Source organism: Mastomys coucha, unplaced genomic scaffold (assembly GCF_008632895.1).
Source record: "Mastomys coucha isolate ucsf_1 unplaced genomic scaffold, UCSF_Mcou_1 pScaffold2, whole genome shotgun sequence".
NCBI lineage: Eukaryota > Metazoa > Chordata > Mammalia > Rodentia > Muridae > Mastomys > Mastomys coucha.
In genome coordinates, this window is record NW_022196902.1 from 5,965,222 (window position 1) to 5,987,764 (window position 22,543).

General features: G+C 41.5%; 1 protein-coding gene and 1 pseudogene across 2 annotated transcripts in view; both read right to left on the reverse strand.

The window, feature by feature from the left end:
* Window positions 1-8: 8 nt before the first annotated feature.
* On the reverse strand, window positions 9-496 carry LOC116097677 (annotated as a pseudogene).
* Window positions 497-6,846: 6,350 nt separating this feature from the next.
* Aig1 (androgen induced 1) overlaps window positions 6,847-22,543 on the reverse strand; it is a 235,147-nt gene continuing 219,450 nt past the window's right edge. Inside the window, exons 5-6 of one of the 2 annotated variants that reach the window (XM_031380452.1) lie at window positions 14,021-14,184; window positions 6,847-7,506 (exon numbers count right to left, since the gene is read on the reverse strand). In XM_031380452.1, coding sequence (XP_031236312.1) covers window positions 7,469-7,506; window positions 14,021-14,184 — 202 coding nt within the window. In that variant the 3' untranslated portion in view covers window positions 6,847-7,468. Of the gene's footprint in view, window positions 7,507-13,114; window positions 13,439-14,020; window positions 14,185-22,543 lie in introns of those variants that run through there. The other variant, XM_031380451.1, reaches the window with a different exon arrangement.

The following is a 22,543-nucleotide window of genomic DNA, read 5'->3' on the forward strand; positions in this document are numbered from 1 at the left end:
AAAAAGACAACTACAACAGTACAGGTTTGATATGGCTCCGATTTTACAGCTTTCTTACTGCATCATCTGTGTCAGAGATATGTTCCTTCAGCTGGCTCCATTATTCCATGTTTAAAGAAATACCTTTTCTCCCTGGTTTCATTTCACCTTCTGAGTCCATCCAATATTCTCTAATATCAATTAGAATTTTTCCTTTAAAGTCCCGAACACTGACATATCTCATCTTTCCAATCTGGAACATGTCATCATCTCTGCTGCTGCTACTCTGCTTGGAGGATGCCGGAGCTCTAGAAGTCTCACCAGGCTTTTGCTTCTTCACAGGTTTCTCTGGAACAACTTGCTTTTTTCTCTTTAACTTTTTTTCAACTTCGCTGTCAGAATCACTGCCTGAAGAGCTTGAAGAAACAAGTTCCTTTGATTTAGGCATTGCTCCGCTCCAGCCGACCAACAGCCTCTAGCTCGCTCGCTTGCTCCGGAGTCGATATGTTGTATTTCAATACAGCCACGATGCATAAATACGAGCGTCCCCCCTGTAAATTGGCTCAGCCCCGTACTTAAGTCCACATGGCTCTGGTGTTACAGGTGTCAGTTTAGACTCCAAATCAGAAAATGGCTTTTGCTGAGTAAAATGGGTAGCCAGTTCTCCCAATTGGGGCTGAGTTTTCTGCCTATTCTCAGCTCCTTGGTTACTTACGTGTTTCTGTCTTAACCACCACCTCATGCAGTAAGAAACTTCTCTGACAAAAGCTAGGCACAGTTTGTTTGTTTGTTTGTCTGTTTGATTTTTGTTTGTTTTGTTTTTAACTGTTATGCAGGAGAATTGGTTCATCTTTTTATTTTACAAGTATTATATTTTCAGTCCCAATTAAGAAGGGCTTTCCCACTTCTGAAAAATCATGAAATTTGGTCACCTACATTTTCTTAAGCATTATGGTTTTGATTAAGTCAAAATTTGTCAGGATAAAATATTTGTGGATTGAACTTAGTTTTACCCAGATGGCCTTCCAGTTGTGCTGATGATCCTTGTCAAATAATCCGTGTTTTCCTCACTGTTTTGAGGTACGGCTTTTTTGTATTTCAATTTTATTTGTGTACTTGTTTTTTATTATCAATACTTCTTTTTCGCTTCCCACATCAGCGGATATATTTATAGGCAGTCTACCCTGCCTTGTTATCACGCTCTTACAGATTGGCTGGGTTAATCTTCTCTTGCTTCATTGCCGATTTTTATCCCCAGAACTTGGCTTAACATGTACATTTTTATTTTTCAATCTCTATTTTTATTTCATATGGATGGATGTGTTATTGCTTATATGCCAGTTCATGATGTGCATATAGTGTCTTCAGGAGCCAGAAGACAGTGATGAATCCTCTGAGACTACAGTTTCAGACTCTTGTGAGCCAACATGTGGGTGCTCTGTAAGAGCAATCAGTGCTCCTAATCACTGAAGCATTTCTGAGTATTAATGTACATATTTTACTAATAAACAAATAACATGGTTTGTATTTTTATTGAGTTCATGCTGAATTTATAAAGCAACTGGAAGCCTGGCATGTTTTTGATTTCTCACATGTTTCTATTTGTTAGAATCCTATTTTGCACGATTTGTTTCATAAGTTTCATTTTAAAGTTATTAGTATTGCAAATGGATCCTTGTATTTGTTATTACATTTTATATGTATAGAAATGTTGAGTATCATGTTAATTTAATGTCTTAATGCCTTTTTAAGTTATCTTAAATTTCTTAAATTATTTCTTAAATAATTTTTAATTTTTATTATTTTCTTTTATTGAAATATTTTTTTCTAACATAATAGATCATTTTCCTCTTCCATCTGGATCCACTCCCTTTCTGTCTCTCATTACAAAACAAAGAGGCTTCTAAGGGATGATAATAAAGTAAGATATAATAAGATAAAATGAAAACTAACTCAACAGACTTGGACAAAACAAACAGAAGGAAAAGAGCCCAAGAAAAGGCATAAGAGACAAACAGACAGATACCCATTTGTTCCCACACCCTGGGCTCCTATAAAACAACAACAACAACAACAACAACAACAACAACAACAAAAAACCTCCTAAATTGAAAACCATAGCATACTCACAGAGGACACTCCACTTCAGGAGGGTCCCCTGAGCACTGAGGGGAGGCATTTGATGGAGACTTGTTGAGGGCTGAGTGCTCTGAAGTCTCACTCTGTGCATAATATCTGACTGCGAGTCTCTGAATTTGCTCTCATCTGCTGCAGGAGGAAGCGTCTCTGATGATGGCTGAGCAAGGCACTGATATACAAGTATAGAAGAATGTCCTTATGCGTCATTTGATTGCTATGTTTTGTTTTTGTTTTTAGACCAGTAGTATTTGATTTTACTGTAGGACCCTGGGCTATCTAGTCTCAGGTTTTTGTTCACCTAAATAGTATTGGGTATGGGTTCCATCTTATGGAATGGGCCTTCAGCCAATTCAGAGAGTTGGTTACTCTCATAAACTGGGTGCCATCACTGGCTGCCCTAGCATATCTTGTAGGCAGGACACCATTCTTGACCAAAGAGTTTGAAGCTGAGTTGGTGTCAATGGCTTTCCTTTGAGAGTGAGCAGAATACTTACCTGAATCAAAGATGCTAGAAAGTAGGGATGAAGGCTCCGTGTCAGCTCCAGCTCAGCTGTACCAAAGATGCTAGAAAGTAGGGATGAAGGCTCTGTATCGGCTCTAGCTCAGCTGTACCAAAGATGCTAGAAAGTAGGGATGAAGGCTCTGTATCGGCTCCAGCTCAGCTGTACCAAAGATGCTAGAAAGTAGGGATGAAGGCTCTGTGTCGGTTCCAGCTCAGCTTCTCCATACTCAATGAATTGTGTAGGTGTTGAGTTCAGCAATGGGACCTAGCATTATTTTGTATGTAAGTTAAATGTTAATACAAATCAAAGAACAAATAAACATTGGAAAAAATTGTCTAATTATATCATGGATGAGTAAAAGAATTATAAAATAAATATTCCAATTTTTAAAAGTTCATGTGGGACTGAAGAGAGGAATTCATGGTTAGGAGCACTGGCTATTCTTCTAGAAGCTCCTGGCTTTTATTCCTAGCATCCACATAGAAGCTTACAGCTTTTTGTAGCAGCTTATAGCTTTATAGCTTCTGTCCTGTAGGCACCAGTCACAAACATGATGTATAGATATTCATGCAGGAAAAACAGTCACACACATTTCAAAAAAAGGACAGGTAACTAGGATGAATTTAATCTCAGCAGACACATGAAAAATCATAGCTTCAAGAGATCCTAGTTCATAGCCAAAAGCAGTCAGTGGACATGCGTCAGCCTTCAAGTGGCTATAGTCACCAGTTGTCAAGTTGCCCTCTAAGATACCAGTGGCCCATAGTCAAATGCATGCTACCAAATCCTGGTAGTCAAATAAATACCATTTTAACTTAGTTGCAGGATGAAGAATAACTTGTTGCAGGAAATGCTTAAAAATGGCGCTATCCCACACTATCCCCAGCTACTCTCTGCCCTGGCAGTCACCGTCTCGCTGCCTCCATGGCTAGCCCCAGGTGGAGGTCTTCCCAGCTCCGGTTCTCCTGCCTTAGAGCCACTTGTACCTTCCCATCCATCCATCTTCTGTGGCTACTTGTCACAAATCCCCTTAATCCAGTAAATCAAAACTCTTAAAGCTTATAATTATTAGTCAGTTTTATATATCAATAAATTCTCAATTTACAAGATGCACACACAATAATTTTAGAGCCAATTGACAATGATGCAAGCTGCCCACCTAGATTAGACAAGTTATCCCAAACATTCTATTCTTTTATGATATTCATAGCTACCTGTGACTTCAATCTTTCTTAGAAGGGGGAACCAAATCCCCATGGAAGGAGCTCCAGAGAAAAAGTGTGGAGCAGAAACTGAAGGAAGGACAATTCAGAGACTGCCCCACCTGGAGATCCTTCCTATATACATTTCTCCAGACATTATTGTGGATGCCAGCAAGTGCTGGCTGACAGGAGACTGATACAGCTGTCTCCTGAAAGGCTCTGCCAGTGCCTGACTAATACAGAAGTGGATGCTCTCAGCCATCCATTGGATGAGGGTCCCCAATAAAGGAGCTAGAGAAAGGACCCAAGGAACTGAAGGGGTTTGCAGTCCCATAGGAGGAACAACAATATGAACTAACCAGTACCCCTAGTGCTCCCAGGGACTAAACCACCAACTAAAGAGTACACATGGTGGGACTCATGGCTCCAGCAGCATATGTAGCAGAGGATGGCCTAGTCAGTCATCAATGGGAGGAGAGGCCCTTGAAGGCTCCATGTCCCAGTGTAGGGGAATGCCAGGGCCAGGAAGTGGGAGAGGGTAGGTTGGTAAGCAGGGGGAAGGGGGATGGAATAGGGTTTTTTTTTCCAGAAGGGAAATCAGGAAAGGAGAGAACATTTGAAATGTAAATGAAGAAAATATCTAAAGTAATATAAAATAAAATAAAGCCATGTGGAATCTGGATTTTCTTCCTCCATCTTCCTTCCATTCCCTCTGTCCTCTCTCTCCCATCTCTAAAAATCTCTGCCTGCCTTCCTTTTTCATTGCCCAGTCATAGGCTTCTTGTTGTATTAATATTTAATTTAACTGGGGGGAAATTCTGCTATAATAATTGGATCAGATTTTGTGTATGCTTTAAAAGTCATATAATCAGAAAATTATGGCTACTACTCTTTGCATTTTAGTTTTTGAGCTCTTAAATTTTCTCTAATTGTATTAGCAGGCAAGAATCCCATACGTAGGGCTTTCTTCAATAGCCAAGAAGATACACCAATCACTATGCCCCTCTCTTAGTGATAATGCCTGTACAATAAAACACTGGTTTCACTTTAAAAGGTTTATACTGGCATATGTAATTCAGTGACGAGAGGCCTAGATGCTTTGTAACATGAATGGTCTGATTTTCTCTTTAGTTTTGAGGGGGAGACTTGCCTATTATCTATTTGCATGCCCATGGTTTGCTGAGGTAGCTAGAGTACTTGCTGTATCCTTCAAGGAGTATGACATCATCAATGGAATGGAAGTTTGATCCTTCGTACAGAAGTTGATGATCCAGGTCACTGACACTCATACACAATTGCAATCACCTTAAAATTACTGTTGACATTGCATAGTGAAAAAAATTTAATAGCCTCATAGCACATACCAGTGTTTGTATTGGTTTACCCTGGAAAACTAATCTTCTGGAATAACGCCTGTTAAACGGAGTCGTCATCTAAGTAAGTTTCTAATGCCCTCCTCCTTCTCCTCCTTCACTTTCCTTCTCCTCCTCTCAATCCGTATTTCATACATTGGCAGAATTAGTTTACTAGGAGTTACATAAGAAAATACCGAGTGACGGCTTTGACAATTTAGCTTTTCTCAAAGGCTGGAAGTCCAAATCTCAGACTGTCATCCAGTTAAAATTCTTTGCATGGCTTGCAGTTAGGCCTCCTATGGTTTTACCCATGCAAATCTCTGACATGTCCAAATTTCTACTTATTAAAAAGGGTACACAGTAAGATTGAATTAGGAGCCTTCCCGTGGCCTCATGTTAACATAATCACTTTTTAAAGGGTGTTATCTCCAAATATAGTCGCAATCTGACTTATGAGACATCAAGGTTTTAACTTACAGATTTCAGGGAATGCAACCCAAGCTGTACTTTGAGTTTTCTTTCTTCAAGTGAGTTGTGATGGTAACTACCAACTCAGGATCCTCCTGTCCTTGACAATGGCACTATTGATTTATAGAAGCTATCCCCAAGGCTATGGCATTGCTTTGGTTTTCTGTTTCAGTAGATTTATGGATCTTTCCAACTTACTAGTTCAGGCTCCATGAGGTAGTGATCCAATATGATGATTCTTCTCTGATCATCCATATTTCCACCAACCATATTTCTAGAGATGGGGCTTATCAAGGAGAGAAACCACCATCAAGTCAGTGGTTGTGATTTGCAGAAATCCTCTTTTGTTTGTTTTGTTTCCATTTCATTCAGATGCCCTTTAGACAACTGCTTTGCAGTCCTGCAGGATGAAGTGGTTTTGCATCTGTTTTGTGATTTACAGCAAATAGTTGTGTGCTCCTTGGAGAGCTGTTCTGAAAATTGATCTTTTCAGTCCACAACCTAAACTCTTTTATGGTTATAGATATTGATGTGTTTAGAGTTCTTCCAAAATATTTTATGCTAGTTGTTAGACTTTTTGTAAGTATAGTTATTAACTATATTTTTCTTTCTCAGCTTGAAATTTTTAATAAGATGGTGTTTGAAATTGGATATGTATATATATATATTCTGTAATGTAGAAACATGTTTGATACTAAAGCATAGTTCTTTGAATTATCTGTGAGTAAACAGGTAGCCTTAACAGTATTTTCTCTTTAGAGGGTTGTGAGTCCTTTCCAGATAGTCAATGGGTTTAATCAGGCTCCTCTATGAAGTGGATGTAGTTTAAAAAGGATGCATGCACTCATGGAGGGATTTCTAGCACTTCCTAAGTTGTCACAATTAAGCCATTTTTAGAATAAATGGTTTTATACTACACGCTGATCTATCTTAGCATACATAGGCCATATTCATACTAAGTAATATTTTACACTTGGTACAATGATGTTTTATACCTTTCAAGTAATAACGGTTGAGATTTTATGAGTTAGATTTTAACTGGAATTAGGAAAGCATATAATTTTTGAAATAAGAAAAACACAGGAATGAATGAGGTGCGGTCAACCTGCTTTCACCAAGTTTTCTTGAACAGAAGCAAAGTGAGGACAGATGCTCCAACCTGTTAATTAAGACTTCAAGATGGACAGTGCAGACACCAGGTTTGGATTGGTTGGTTTTTATTAACAGTAACGTTTGCATGTGGGAAGACTTTCACAGATCAAACAGGGAGATCCAGGCACACTCAGGGTTTTGACTAAACAGCTATTACTACTAACACTGCTCATCTGAAGCAAGCCTGATGCTATCACCACAGGAACCACCCACCCCGAATCCTCCTGGGTCCACATTGTATACTAGTGTCACAACTCCAGCCTCCTTTAAGACCAACTAGGAATACCTCCATCCACATCTGCCCCTCCAATTTTATCATATTCCTCAACAAGAAGTCCATTTGAGTTTTTTTTTTTTCTGGATGAAGTGGAGTTATTATTGCAGAAATGAAAATTCAATGACCAACTTTAATTTTAAACCTAGAAAAGAGGAAAAATGTCATCAATAATGGACTTGGATAGAGTATTTACAACAACGAGGGTGAATTCTTTTCAAAGGCAACATATCCTATTTTGTACGTATTTTTATATAAAAGTTGTCCTCCCTCAGGGTCAGGGAGACAGGGTTGATGCAATGGCCTCCTTTGAAGTTCTGTCTCCATATTGATGATGTTCAGTGGCCAAAGATGTCAAGGGCAGCTCCTCCCTGCTTCGCCTCTTAGACTCGGATCTCATTCCAGCTTAGGCTTCTCTTTTTCTTCTTCTATACCTAGAAATAGAAGCAAAAAGCTTTATTTGAGCATTGGATGCAGACTTATGCCCGTGCTGCTAACAGAATCTCTGGGCACGGAAGCTTACTTGCATTCACATTTCTGTCCCCTCTCCTAAGCTAAGAAGTCAAGCCATGTAGTGATCTCCAGAAATGCTGCCCTCACTGACCTCTCTCCTCAGTCTTTCCTAACACATCTGAGACACAGTCAGCTCCTTGTGCTTCCGGGAGTAGGACCCTGAGGCAGTATGACTCCTGTTGAAGACACATTGCTTTGCATGATGGGTAACTCCAGCCGGATTGCTTCTTAACCAGTCCCCAGAAGCAAGAGCCGTGCAGCTGATGCATTTAAACAGCTTCATTTACGCTACACTTCAGTCCTGTCCATTCTCAATGCCAGGATTCTGGGTTTCTAAAAGCCAAAGGAGTCTTTCTTTTTAAAATTTATTGTTTTTAAAAAGCTTAAGAGGCCCTATTTAGCCACAAGAGCTGTTTCTGCATAAGCAGATATTTAACCCCATCCCTGGCCTGCCTCATGCTAGAGAGCAAATTCACTGCCTCGATCACTGTACCCCTGGCTCTTCTCCTGGCCCCATACTTCTGCATGCTGAAACTCAAGTTCTGTCTGAGGGAGCCAACCCATTCAGATCTGCTTGTCCTGAAGGACTTGTATCTACTGCATCAGTAAGGCTTTGTCTGTTGTCTGCAGTGTTAGCTGGAGATGGTTCATTTCCTGAAGATGAAATTGTTCGGGCCATTCCTGTAAGTTGTACTTAAATCCAGAAATTTTACCTGTTTGGTTTCCTTTCCTTTCCTTCCCTTCCCTTCCTTTCTTTTCTTTTCTTTTCTTCCCTTTTCTTCTCTTTTCTTTCCTTTCTTCCTTCTTTTCTTTTACTTGTACATAAACATTTTTCTAATCTTCCCCAAAGTTCTTGAATACTTTGTAAACACAAAGCAATAGCAATAATGAACAACAACAAGGAAACCTCTAAATTCTGTCTTTCTGGTCCTGTTAGCATTCTCTTATAAATATCTAGATCTCCAAGGGCAGAACCCTTAACAGTTTTGTTCTTAGTCGCAGCCCTGTTGCTTTTTAGTGTGTATTTCATAGTAGATGCTCGGCTAATCTTGTTAGATAATGAATGCGCTTAGAGGAAGCTCTGAAAGCAGGACAACCAGAAGAGCACTAAGCAACATATAAGATCCCACAATGATCACAAAGTCCAAGATCTGAGGGTTGCAGTTATTCTAGGGCACATATTAGAGATGCCCCTCCCCTACCAACTCCTACTCCCAGCTAGCTTTATGGGGTCTGGACCAGTGGGTATCCTCTTTCTTGGGTGCCTTTCGCAGGGAAGGAATTTTCAGAGATCTAAAACAGTGTTTCCAAAATCCTTCTCACCAATCACATGAGGGAATCATCAGATCTGGCACTAAGGGCATGAGAAGAGAGGAGGAGAAGGTTGACAGTAAGAATATATGCTGTATTTTTGTCGGGTGGGTCCCCAAGGCAATGACAGTTAACATACAGGGTCCCTTCAGACAGCTCACACACCTGAGTCTCCACTTCTGTCCTATGTTTTCTACACAAAAGTCAAGAAGCTGGGGGTAGAGGGTGGTGCAGAAAGTTTGATTTTTCTCTTTAGTCTCTTTTCTCTAGAACGTTCTGCCAATGAGTTACTTGATGTGGCAGCAATGTTGGAATCTTGAACAGAAGACAGACTTGGAGGGCCTGGGCTTCCCTGCTGTAAGAGGAGAAATGGCTCCTCACAGATATTAGTTGTGTAGCCATGAGGTAGAAGACAAACATCACAGAGCTATAAATGATGAATCAACTGAATGCATTTCCACAAAAGAACAAAACCAAAGCCAACCAACCAACGAAAAAAGCCCAGACAGACAGAAACCCATCAAAGAGCTGAGACAGGCTGCCCTGTGGAACACAGGGGCCAAGACTGACCATGAAGAAGGTATCCAGACATTCCAAAGCAGGGGGATTGTTTAAAGTAGGGGGCAGTGTTCAGAAAGGGCAAGCCTGGCATTTCTGTCATGGGGCCAGGCAACCTGGATGGACATTATGGAGAAGGGGCCTATTTCTCCACATGAAGGCCTGGGTCTAACTTCCTCCCCTGATGCCCTCTTGCCTATTCTTTCTCCCCTTGTCTCTACCTTTCACTCTTGAGCAGTCTTCTTTGTCGTCTTACAGTCTGACTCTGGTGAGAACAGTTGCCTTAGTCAGAATTTCTGGGGTTAGAACAGCCTTCACTGAAGGACAGAAATGCTTCAGGTGTCATGGGTTGATTTGCACAATCATATGCCAAAGTACCCACAGTACTTCAAAATGTGCAAGAATGCCCAGAGTGTGGTCAGACAAGTTTTCCTTAAGGAAATTAGGCATATGACTCATGGATCCAAGCAATTGCCGCAGGAGAAGCCAGAATGAATGGTGACCATCCATGCAAAGCCTCTGAAGGATCCTCTTCTCTGATGGTGTGGGTCTCCTTGAATTGCAGGACTAGCGTTGTCTTTGAGAGTTTTAGATCCTAATAAAGGACCAGCCTGGATGAAAGGCTCAAGCACAGCAATGAAATGAAGGACCAACAAGGCAAGGGTTTCAGTCATTAGTCCCTCGTTCCAGAGTTCAGCATCCTTCCACATCATGAACCCTGTCCAGGACTTGGGGGTTGGAAGCCAGCACCTAGCCCCTCCTTGTGAGCTGTGGGGCCCCAGCATCCAGCCTAAGGGGATTAGTCTCAAGTCTTTCAATTAAAGGAAATTTCCCCTGCTTGCTTTCAGATTTGCTTGGGAGCCATGATCCCTTCAGTCTCTTTCATTTCTCCTATTTGGTAGGTCGCTGCGCATCCCAGGTCTGCACCACCATCATTGTTTAGAAGGAGGTAACTTTTGATTCGGTTTTATAGGTTTACATAAACCCGGAGAACAATTTTGCTTTGGGATGAATTGTGATCAAATCTTACCCATACATGGTTTATAGGTTTATATCATATGTAGGGAGAATAATGTTGTTGTTGTTGTTGTTATTGCTCTCCCAGAATGACTCTTTGGGGCCACAGGGATGAGGAGAATGTATTTTATCTGTGTGAAAGACATTTATGATACAGGGACTATTACAGGATGAATTATTTAGAACCCCAAACTTGTGATGCTGATTCTTAATTCCCAGTGTTTTGAGATATAACTTTATTCGGATGAAGTCTTCACAAAGTTAGCAAGAAGCCATTAGGGTAGATGTCATCAAATATGACTGCTGTCCTTCTAAACAGCAAAACTGGAAGACCATGTCATATACAGGAAGTACATTATACCTTTGAGTATGAAGATGATCAACTACCAGCCCAGGACAGGCCTGTGGATGTCTTCCCCTGAATGATTTCATAAGGAACCAATCCTGACAACATTTTGCTTTTGACTTTCTGGCACCCACGTATGGCATTTAGCCTGTTCCTATTGTTTAAGGTACTCAGCGTGTGGTATTTTGTTAGAGTAAACACAAACAGTTCTTACAACTCCACCTTAAGTTGCTTTATTTGAAAAAACAAAAAACAAAAGCAAATACTTAACTATTAATTTAGCTTATTTTAAGGGCTTGTATTTCCCAGTAGACGGGCCCATTTTGTGTTTCTAAAACATGGAAACATTCTGATCATTCACTAGAAGTGGCAAGGGATGAACCTTGGGTGGAGCCACTGGCTTTGCCAGCAACTGTTCAAATAGGTCAATTATAGCCCTCAGATACCTATGCAAAGGAGAGGATAGGTTTAAATAATTTCTAGGATTCTTCCCCCAGCTGTAATGGTCTGCATTTTTTTTCATGTTGGAGCTGTAGCATAAGCAAGCCAGAGGATTTGAGTCTTTGAAAACAACGCAGGGACTCAGGTAGGGTGGCTTAAGGGCAGTATTCCTTATGCTCAGTGGAGGATGAGGGGTGAAAACAGACATTTTACACTGTACCAGACAGTAGTCATCACATGCATGCACACACATATGTGGATGTGCAGGCGTGTGTGCATGCACACCCACACATGTGCCTGGACTACTTTTAATCTGAAGTTTCAAACTCAACTATGAAATTGACTGGGTTAAGTGCCAGATGAGAGTTAGGGAAAGTTAGGCAGACATCTATAGGTGGCAACTGATGCTCAATTCTAATCCATTGCTGACAGAAAGGGCAGTGGGATCAGTGTCATCAGATCTTAAAATACTTGATAAGGAAAGGAAGTTGTAATACGAAATTTTCCAACTTTTAAGTGTTGGTGAATACATAAAAATTCCATTATGTGACAGAATGAAATTTCTTAGTATGTAAATTTAGGAGGCTAAGAGTAGAGAAAATGCGCAGTCAGCAAGGTACTTTCCTTGCTAACACCAGGACCTGTGATTGATCCTCAGAATACACATTACAACATGGGGGCATAGTTACATGAATTTGTAATTTTAGGTACTGAGGAGGTAGACACAGGCAGGTCCCTGGGGCCTACTGGCAAGCCAGCCTAGCTTACTTGGTGAGTTCTTGGGCAAGCAGAGAGCCTGTCCTTAAAAACATAAAGGTAGATGATGTCTGAGGAATGACATTGAGGTACATAAGAAAACTTGTTCTTCAGCTTCATGTGAATCTAGGACAGCAGACAGAAGTTACCTGCTTCTAAAACATGACAGTGAGACAGGCATATGAGCATCAGATGAACACATGAAAACACCCCCCCCACACACACACACTTGTGGGAAAGCCCTGGGTGGGGAAGTTGCTGGTTTGAAACAAACAAGAGCTTCTAGGGACTCCATTAAATAAATGTAGACTAAATTATTCTCTGTACAGAGATATGTTATCAAATGGTGACTGACTTTCATGCATGCCCTGTAAGAAAAAGGCAGAGAGCAGTTAACCAGCACAGATAGTTAAAAACAAACAAAGAAGCAAACAACTACCACCAACACAGAAAAACTCAATGCTGCCATCCACTTTTAACTCCTATTCAAGGCTGCTGGTGAGCAACATTGTGCAATCCAGATTGAATATTTATCTCTTCTGCCACTCACAAATTCTTCTCAAGGCAGCAGCAGAGGTATGGTCAAATGTCTTCCAGAATCGAGGACATCAAGGGGATAGAGGAAGCCAGAAGTTTTTTCCTGGACTGCGCATAAAAGCTTAAATCTAACTACCGCCGTTCTCCTAAGAAGGTAAGGAAAGCTTGTGTTTTATTTCAAAAACATTTTTTTTTTTTTTTTTGGTTTTTCGAGACAGGGTTTCTCTGTATAGCCCTGGCTGTCCTGGAGCTCACTCTGTAGACCAGGCTGGCCTCGAACTCAGAAATCCACCTGCCTCTGCCTCCCAAGTGCTGGGATTAAAGGCGTGCGCCACCACGCCCGGCTTTCAAAAACATTTTTTAAGTGCACCACACAATTCTATAATTTAAAAGAGAAAGATTACTGCTGCTGGTGAATGAGGTGGGGGTGGGTGGCATCACGGACAGATTAATGTCTGGTTCTCCAAGCTGTGGTCTGAACAGATTAAAACTGGGGTTATTTAACGTTGGCCGACATGTTGAGTCACGCAGTCTTGGAAGAAGCACACACAAAACCAGTCTGCTTCAATGACTGTTGCAGCAACTACTTTATTAGTCAAGTGGACTGAGGTCCAGCACAGCGACTGGTCCTCAGTCGGTGCTCAGCATTAGTGGATCACAGTCCACTTACAGGGGATATGCAGAATGTGGACTGTGTCCAGGAGATGCCCAGATCTCTCTGAACCCCCCATACCTCCCCTGGCTGTGTTTTCATGCAGGATTCAGATCACTCTACGTTCAAGCTCTCGCCTTCCCGCCTTCCAGCATTTATGTATCTTTACATAGATTTTGGACAGGTTTGGCACAGCTTAGAGAAGACTGGGTGTCTTGACAAGAAGGAGGCTGTGCTATAAATAGAAACAAAAGAGAAATCAAGTCAAAGGTTGAGGGAGCTTTAGCAGGGATGAGAAATAGATTGCATCTCTCCGTGACCTTCCACTCCGGCAAAGGGCAGCCACCTGCAGGGTTTTATAGTTTTGGCTTCATGGTCATGAGATTCCTTTGAGCCTACCGCACCCATGAAAAGATGACATAACAAATGAGATCTGGTGACTTTTAATGAAGCTCGTTGAATAACTTACTACTTAATTTAGGGTCTGTTCGCTGTGGCAGGATTCTGGTGATCCTAGCTGGCTTGCCTTTTGCTCCCCCTGTCAACACTGTAGTTTTTTTTTTTTCTATATAATTTTATGAGCACACTTCTTTTATCTTTAGGTTTGGATGTTTTACTACCTAATAAGAGCAAGTGAGAGATAAACCTTTCAGGTAACACTGCCAGCAGCTCCTAAATTAATGCTGCAATAAAAGAGGAAGCTTCTGTAGAGAAAGCCCATGTGGAAGACTGAAGAGCTTGCCGCAGAAGGTTCCCCTCAGCCAAGGATCTCGCAGGCAGTACTGCTCTCGTGTTACGTGCCGTGAACGATACTCACTTCTCTGTGTATCCCAGATATAGCTGTTTAGTACTTCTCCAAGCAGGTACAGGAAATTCATTAGGATGGTTGTTGACCCAAAGAAGATGATCCTGGCTCCTGAGCCAATATGTTCCAGGAAAGGGTACACCCACATGCCGGTGACATGATGTATCCAGCACACCCTGCATTGGAATTGGAAAAGAGACAATGATAGAGTCACATCCATGACAGATGTCAAAGCTGTGGTGTTGCAAATGCAACCCCATCACACTAGCAAGGAGCTCCTGCTCATCCACACTCAGTCTGTTAACATCTTGTATGATTCTAGGGAAGTTACATGTTAGGAGTCAAACTGTCCATCAGCACTAACCCAACGGCCACTTCTCTTTGCCATTCTCTGCTGTGTCTTATTTGTCCCTGGAACAGTGTCAGGACCCCATACTCTATTGAGTGACACATCTCCCTGTCTCCTCCCTCCTGGCACTGCCTTCTTGTCTTTAATGATACTTAAAAGGTTTTGGTCAGGAATTAGAAACTGGCAGGGGATTTAATACTGTTATACAATCTTTTTAATCTCTTCTTTATACAATGGAACAATGTAGCATTAGGCAATCACACTATACTAAAGCTGACAGTATATGCCAGGTTTCTTGCCATGCTGCCTTTCAGTGAGACAGGAACATGGACTGCGTGTGCTGGAGCCAGCACCCCATCACTGTGCAGGTACAAGCTTCCTGCTTCTCTGATCCTCAGATTTACTTCCCTTCTAAACTCCTATGCGTGCTCACTTATAACCATCTTGTTTCTGGGCTGGATGTTTCTGGCTCTGTGGGAAAAGCAACATCAAGTAGCATTGCTTCCCAGAGCTTAGTTACAGTGTCTGCTTCAGTGTCTTAGCCCTTGCATGGCGGCTAGTAGCTGTTTTCTGTATTATTTGGGGCTCCCTTCTTTACTTAAGAGCACCAGTTTTGGTGAGTAAAATACAAAGAACGATTACACTAGGAAATAAGGTTACTTTCTAGACCTTAGTGTTTGGGGTTGGTCACCTTCCTTTCTTTCTGGTTCCACTCTTTATAGAACCTAAAGAAAGGCTTCATTAGTGGTAGGAAGACATGGGTCTTCACTACAGAGCTTGCTTTATCCACATGGGTAAAGCCCAATGACCATGGAGGTGAAACTTATTCTGGCAGTGCTTCTGAAAGCATTTCAGTTTTTAAATGAACAAAGCACAAACATGCAAAGCCAAAATCATACATGAACATATTCACATGCATATAAACATGCACAGCACATTCACGGTATTAAAAAGTTGTGCTTTACAATTTTACTTTTATGTTTATCTCCAGAATAATTGAGAGTGGAGATTGTAACACATCAATACACTAGCAGCCAAATGTTTGAAATAACCCATGCCCACCAAAAGAGGAATGAATGCACAAAGAGTTGTACACAATACACAATGGGATGTCATTTTGTACAGGAAGAATAAAGCTTTAGTACACACTACAACATACTGAACCTTGAAGACATAATAAAGGACGTCAAACACAGGACAACTTCCGGTAATTCCATTTATATGAGGCACTAAGACAAGCAAACTGAGAGACATTCTCTGTCCAAAATGTCCCCCCAAACCCATGTATTGAAGGCATAGTCCTCAAAGCAGCAGCATCCGGTGGTGGGGTGTTTGGGAGGTGATTAGATCCTGAGGACTTTGAGCTAGTCAGTGGATTAAGCCATTGCTGCATTCCTAAGTTAACTGGCTAGTGGCAAGTTGAGGGGGCTGTAAGTTGTGGAGTCTATGTAGAGGGAGCGGGTTGTTGGGGCCTGATTTTGAAGGCCACAATTTCACCCCGCTCCTTCCAGTCCCCACAAGATGAGCAGCTTTCCTGTTCTACTTGCTGCTTCCTGAGAGCTGCCGGGGACAGAAACCTTTGATATTGTGATGGAAAATAAGACTCTCCTCCTTTTGAACTGTTTATCTTAGGAGTTTTTGTTGTTTTGCTTGTAACAGCAATGGAAAGCTGACTAATATACAAGGGACTGAAGGGAATGGAGGAAGAAAGAGGGAGTTTGTGTTGAAGATGCTGAAATATTTGAAGGTTAGACATCAGTACTACACCACCTAAGTATACATCTACAAGTTGTTAATAATTTCCATGGTATTGACTTACTCAAGCCAAAATATTTCTGTCAAAAAGACATTATCACACATGCACTAATAGTCAATGAAATGATTCCTAATGAGTCTCTGCTCTACTCATAACCAGAGCCTAACCTGATAGTCACCAGAGAGGCCTCATCCAGCAATTGATGGGAGCAGATGCAGAGACCCACAGCCAAACATTAGGTGGAGCCTGGGGATCCCTGGGGAAGAGGGAGCCAGAAGAGTCAAGGAGACCACCACAACATGGCCCACAGAATCACTAACCAAGGCTCCTATTAGCTCACAGAGACTGAGGCAAGAACCAGGGAGCCTGCATGGCTCTGAGCTAGGTCCTCTGTCTATATCTTATGGCTGCGTAGCTTGGTGTTCTTGTGGGACTCCTAACAGAGGGAACAGGGGCTGGCTCTTAGGACCCCTTTCCTCCTACTGGATTGTCTCATGGAGTCTTGATAAGAGGGCATGAATTTAGTCTTATGCTTGTTATGCTCTGGTTGATAGCTCTGGAGAGCCTGTTCTTTTCTGAAGAGAAACAGAGGAGAGGGGAGAGGGGAGAGGAAGGGAAGGGAGAGAGAGAATTGTAAACTCTGGTCAAGATATAATACATGAAACACTGGCAATTTTTTTTTTTTATAAGCAGAAGTACTGGTAGAGACCAATGGAAATTAAATTGTTGGAATGACACTGTGGAGTTGATATGACCTGTTCATAAATCACTGGCAATTAGAGCTTCCCTGTCTAGGTCTAACTAAGGTGAGGAGGTGTTGGGCGGCTACCAAGTAGTGCCCACATAGGAAATATGCAACCGACCCCTAATCTAATGTTATTAAATAGTCAATTAGTTTTACAAACCAATTACAAAATTGTGACCTGACTTACTGTAAAACCCTTTCCTCCACTAGGCAAACTGGGATGCAGTTCATCTATGAATGTTACATAGACTCTGCGTATGTGTTCCTGCTACTCTGCTGGCCTTTGGTGCCCTGGGCCTTTAATGTGCTGCTCTTAGGATCTGCTGCCAAGCCCGAGGTCTGCTTATCAGCAAACAATGCACTTTTCATCGGCACAAAACTAACAGAATGCCAAACGGTGTAACAGTGACCATATCCTATGTGCCTTTAGGTAACTTCTAAATTTATGACTTCAGACTGGATCTTTCCTCAAACTTTAGAATTCCATGACCAGTTACCACATCACCATCACGTTGGACAAATAACAATTCCAACTTGAGCTTTCCATGCATCATCCTGTCATTCCCACCCTCTGACTTCCGTGCAGTCAGCTAGCACATAGTGCTGTCCCATGGTCTGTCATCTGATGTTTACCTGGTACAACCCCCTGCAAGGGTTATTTAGCCCCATTTCACAAGTAAAGAACCTGAGGCCAAGCTAAATAACATCTGAAAAGACTGAGAAAGCTAGGAACGAAATGCACAGTTGATTTTCCTTTAAAACAATCTACTTATTCGGCGATAAATTCACACATGTATATAATGTATTATAACCACATTCACCCCTCACACCAATTACTCTTTCTTAACCCTCTCCATTCTCTTTGGACTCTTTGTTCCCAACAAGTCCCACTTCTCCTTTTTCTGTCACTTCCTTTACGTGAGTAATTAGGATTGCTTGCACGAAAGTAGGTGGTGGGGGGAAAGTTTGCAGGAGCATGGAGAACCTACCAGCGGCTACTCTGCTGAAGAAAGCCCATCCTCCATGCCCCAGCAACCCCTCTCCCCCCATGCCTGCTCTCCTCTTTGTTGTCTGGACTTGCTTTCCCTAAGGCACATGGTATTCCTATTTCTCCTCTGCTCTCTGATTTTTTTTGACTTTGTAGGTCATCAGATCATTCCAGATACAGATGCAGAAGTCCTGTTATTTGGGCTTACACCTGGATTAGTGTGAGTGTTGTATCCACTTGTCCTAACAGGTTGTGATTTCATCACTTGCTCCCTTGATACGATCTCCGTTAATTTCTCTGCACAAAGATGACTCACCGCCTTGCTCATCCATGAGTCGGGAGTTCTTAGTTGTTGGTTTGCTTTCAATTGCTGGCTCACTTTTAAAGTTTTCTCACCTAAGTGCCCAAATATCTATGCTTAAGGCAACGGCAACTTATGTTAAAGATTTTTATCTGCACAAATCAACAACCACGGTGAATGTGTGCGTGCATGTATGTGTATACCTATCTATGTACACATATGTGCATATTAATTAGCATCATAAGACTTCTGGATTATCCATTTTATTACATACACTTCTAATGCATTTATTTGAAGTTTACAAGTAAAAAAAAAATGATGCTTGTCCATGACTTCCTTCTGAGCACTTTGCAAACAGAGACCCAGCAGTAAATGAGGCAGAGAAGATGCCTGTCCTTGTAAGCACAGTCTAGTGAGAGGCCAAGCAATTACAAGAGCACTTGCAAGTCAGGGCACAATTTCAAAGGTCAGGAGCTGGAGCGATGGCTCTGCTGTTAAAGGCTAAGACTCAGCACAATTCCAAAGGGCAGGATCGGAGTGCCAGGGGTGCATAGGGATTCTTTTCTGCTATTGAAAAGATTGCTTATGCACAACTAGTCATCCTTGGGAATCCTCTTGTATATTCAACTTTCTTTCAAGCCTTCCTTCATAGCTGATATGTTCAAATGACTTTCGTCAATGTACAATAAAAAAGCTTTCAACAATTTCATAACCATTGTTGTCTCTCCTCTCCAAGGCAAATTTGTAACTGGTGAATATTTACTGATTGCCTGTCCTTACTTTGTATTGCTCCTCTGCCAATATAACTTGATGCTTTTAAAAATATGTTTCTCTCTCTCTCTCTCCCTCTCTCTCTCTGTCTCTCTCTCTTCCTCTCTCTCTCTCTTTCTCACACACACACAGAATTTTTATATATGCCTTATTTTATTTTATGTGTTTTGCCTAAATGTATGTCTGTGCACTATGTGTGTATAGTGCTTATGGAGGCCAGAAGAGAACATCAAACTCCTGGAACTGGTGTTACACATAGTTGTGAGCTGCCATGTGGATGCTGGGAATTAAACATGGGTCCTCTGGAAAAGTGCACTTAACCACTGAGCCATCTCTCCAGTCCCTAAGCTTCATTTTTGATGTCCCAATACAGCATACTCGCTGGTCTGATCATGATTTCTCTTTCCTTTTGTCCCCTGTCACACTGACCGTTCTTTTTCTCCCTCTGTAAATTCATTCACTATTCTACCACTACATGTGGACCTCTTGGTTTTATTTTAAGTGTAATGCTGGTTGGTCTGCAGGCATGTAAGTGCTGCTTGTCTGGGACCTTCAGAGGCCAGAAGAGGATGCCAGACACACTGGACTGGTGTTATAGAGGTCATGAATCACAAAGTGCAAGCTGGGAACTGAACCTAGGTCCTCTGATACAGCAGTAAGCACTTTTACCCGTTGAACCATTTCTTCAGCCCTGGACACTCCTTGAAGGTTAGTTTATAACCGCTTTCTTAATGCTATGCATTCCGTTAATAAATTCATGGCTGTGGCTTCTGACCCATCACATACATAGATATTTCACAAATTTGTATCCCTACCCAGTTTCTCTCTCCTATGTTCTAGAAAATATTCTCAGTTCTCAAAGCAAGTCATTTTGCAAATCTTAACTCTGATTCCAACTCTGTCTATAGCCAAAGTTATTTCTATTTCTGGACAGACCTCTTGAATTCCTCAACTCTGAGAATGGTTCCCCTTTGCAACTCAGACACCTGTCTACATCTCTCCCTTTCATCATGCATGGTCTGATCGAGGTTATCTCAACCATCTTTGAACACATTAATTTGTTTTTAATTTCTATCACCATTTTAATTCGTGTGACAGTTTCTCCCTCCCAGGGATGACAAGAGTTTCTAGGTTGGGGCTTCTCTATTCTCCCCTACTTTTCTAATTGTCACAGTGGGCTCCGTGACTTTTCTCGATCATAAGTATGAACGCATTAACTTTTAACCCATCAGTGGTCCTCCATTCATCGTTGGTATACACAAGTGAACAAGTGTAGACACCTGACTCCCAGTGGCCTCTACATGTGTTCACTCATCTTTGACTCCTTTTTCCTGCTGCTCTGTGGAGTCTAGTAGCACCAGTTTTTCTCTGGTCCCCTGATTTTCCACATTCCCTACCGCCATGCAGATTTTCATGTGGTAGTTACCCATCCTGCCAACTAGTGAACTTGTATTTATCTTCAGATATGCTAGTTCTACTGTGATAAGTGAGCAGCTCTCATTTTACTCAGGAAAGTCTCCTCTCCCCCACCACCACAATCCATCAGGTTAATTCGAATATAGTAAGTCCTTAGAGAACATAGATTTCTTTTTTATTCTCAGCTCTTTTGCTAGTGCTTAACGTTGAGTACTAGCTTTTACTTGTGAGGTGAGAAACTGTGTCTGTCTTTATACTCCTTTGTCATCTTAGCAGTTCCCAACATGCCTGTCCTTCGGCAGGAACCTAAGTGGATGATTGCAAGTCTGAGCTGTGCCGGATGAGGAAGACTTAGCTGACTAAAGATGGGAAGAAAGCACTTTCTAGCTACAAGGAATATCCAAAGACCCAAGAAAAAGGAAACATTCTGAGACAGTCAATAAGAAAACATTCTTTTTTCTGAAATTAGGGAGGGGCACAGGAGGGGTTGGTGTCAAACTGTGGGTAGTCTTAAGTCATTCAAAAGTTAGACTCTATCAAGTGTAGTGAGTAAGAAGTTTTTGAAGGATATTAAAAAAAAATTGGGATACATGGAACTGTAAGCCAGTTCTATCTGGAATAGTCGTGGCCTAGACTGAAATGGTAGCATTGGAAATGAAAATTAATGGACAGTTTCATAAGATATATAGACAAGTATCTATCAAAATGTAAGTCATAAGCAGTGACATGAGATGGTAAAGAGGGGTAATTGTTATACATTTAGGAAATTTGTGAGCCAGTTAGATGGTTGCTTGCATTCAACCACAGTGAGACTGTTTACACAAAGGTAAACACTATACATCAGGAGTTCTTTCCCCTGTTCCCTGAAGCACTGGTTGCTCAGTATTTGCCAGTAACTACTGGTTACAAACATTAAAAACAAAAACAGGATATCTGAAGAAAAAAAGCCAGATGGACTTACATTTGTTGATCCAAACTGGCTTGCAAAAGGAAAGTTTCAGTCATATGGAAATGCATGTGTGACCACAAACACACACACACACACTCACATCCTGGCTAGGTCATGACACATAATTCAGTTTTTCAATTCATAGCAAAGATTAAAATAAAAAGCACTGTTTTCAGAAATAGAATGAGAAGACTTGGTGATTGACTGGGCTTCTGTGTAAAGTCTCTGAGGTAAGTGAAGGATTAATCATAGATTCCTGGCTTGATGAGCCAGGTGGAGTGGGTTGCCATTTCTTGAGATAGGAAATAATGCTCTGAAGATACTGCCTTCAGAGGATGAGGAGTTTTGTCTGGACATGCTCAGTTTGAGTATCCAAATGATGTACAAGGGGAGTCCTGAAGGCTGTTAGTTACATGGGGCTGAAGTGGCAACACTGATGTCACGTTCACTGTCAACAAGATAATAGTGGGACCTCAGAATGGACTGTAACCATCTCAATGAGAGTGGATATAAATTATCAGGAAAATGGGTTCATGGAAGAGCTCCAAAAAGCGTTATGTTTCAAGGAGAAGATGAGAAAATGCGACTAAACAGGTAAACCATGAAATGGACCAGGAATATGGACATAGGGGTGGGAGTGGGTTTTCCTGAAGCCAGGGAGTGGTTTAAAGACACCATGCCTGTTAACATAGAAACTGAGAATCAAGAGTTACATGGAAACTGGCTTTCTATTTGTACAGTGCAAGGAAGAACATTTTCAGATTGTGTGTGTGTGTGTGTGTGTGTGTCTGTGTGTGTGCGTGCGTGAGCGTGTGTGTGAGTGATTGGAATCTACTTTGGATATTGACTGCATATCACATGTTGATGAAGAGTTAAAAAAAACTGACCTCAAATTCAGTAGCTCACTTGGTTCCATGGACAAAGACCATCTTGCCACAAAGATCATGATCTGGGATAATGGCAAGAGTGAGGTTCACATGTCAACCCTTCCTTTTCTTCTTTATTTATCCTGAATGGCTACAGTAGCTGTTGTACCACTAGGAACCTTTTTAGTTTCCTGATTATTTAAGAAGATTAAAGGGTTACCATTCAAATTTAGACAAGGAGCTAGGTGACTTGAAAGTTAGGCCTCTGTAATTCCTGTAGCCAAGAATGACTCTCAGTGGAGAGAGAAGGACAGCAACCTACCCACAACACTTTCTACCCAAAATGTGTCCTGCCTACAAGATGTGCAGGGACAAAGAGCAGAGACAGGGGGAA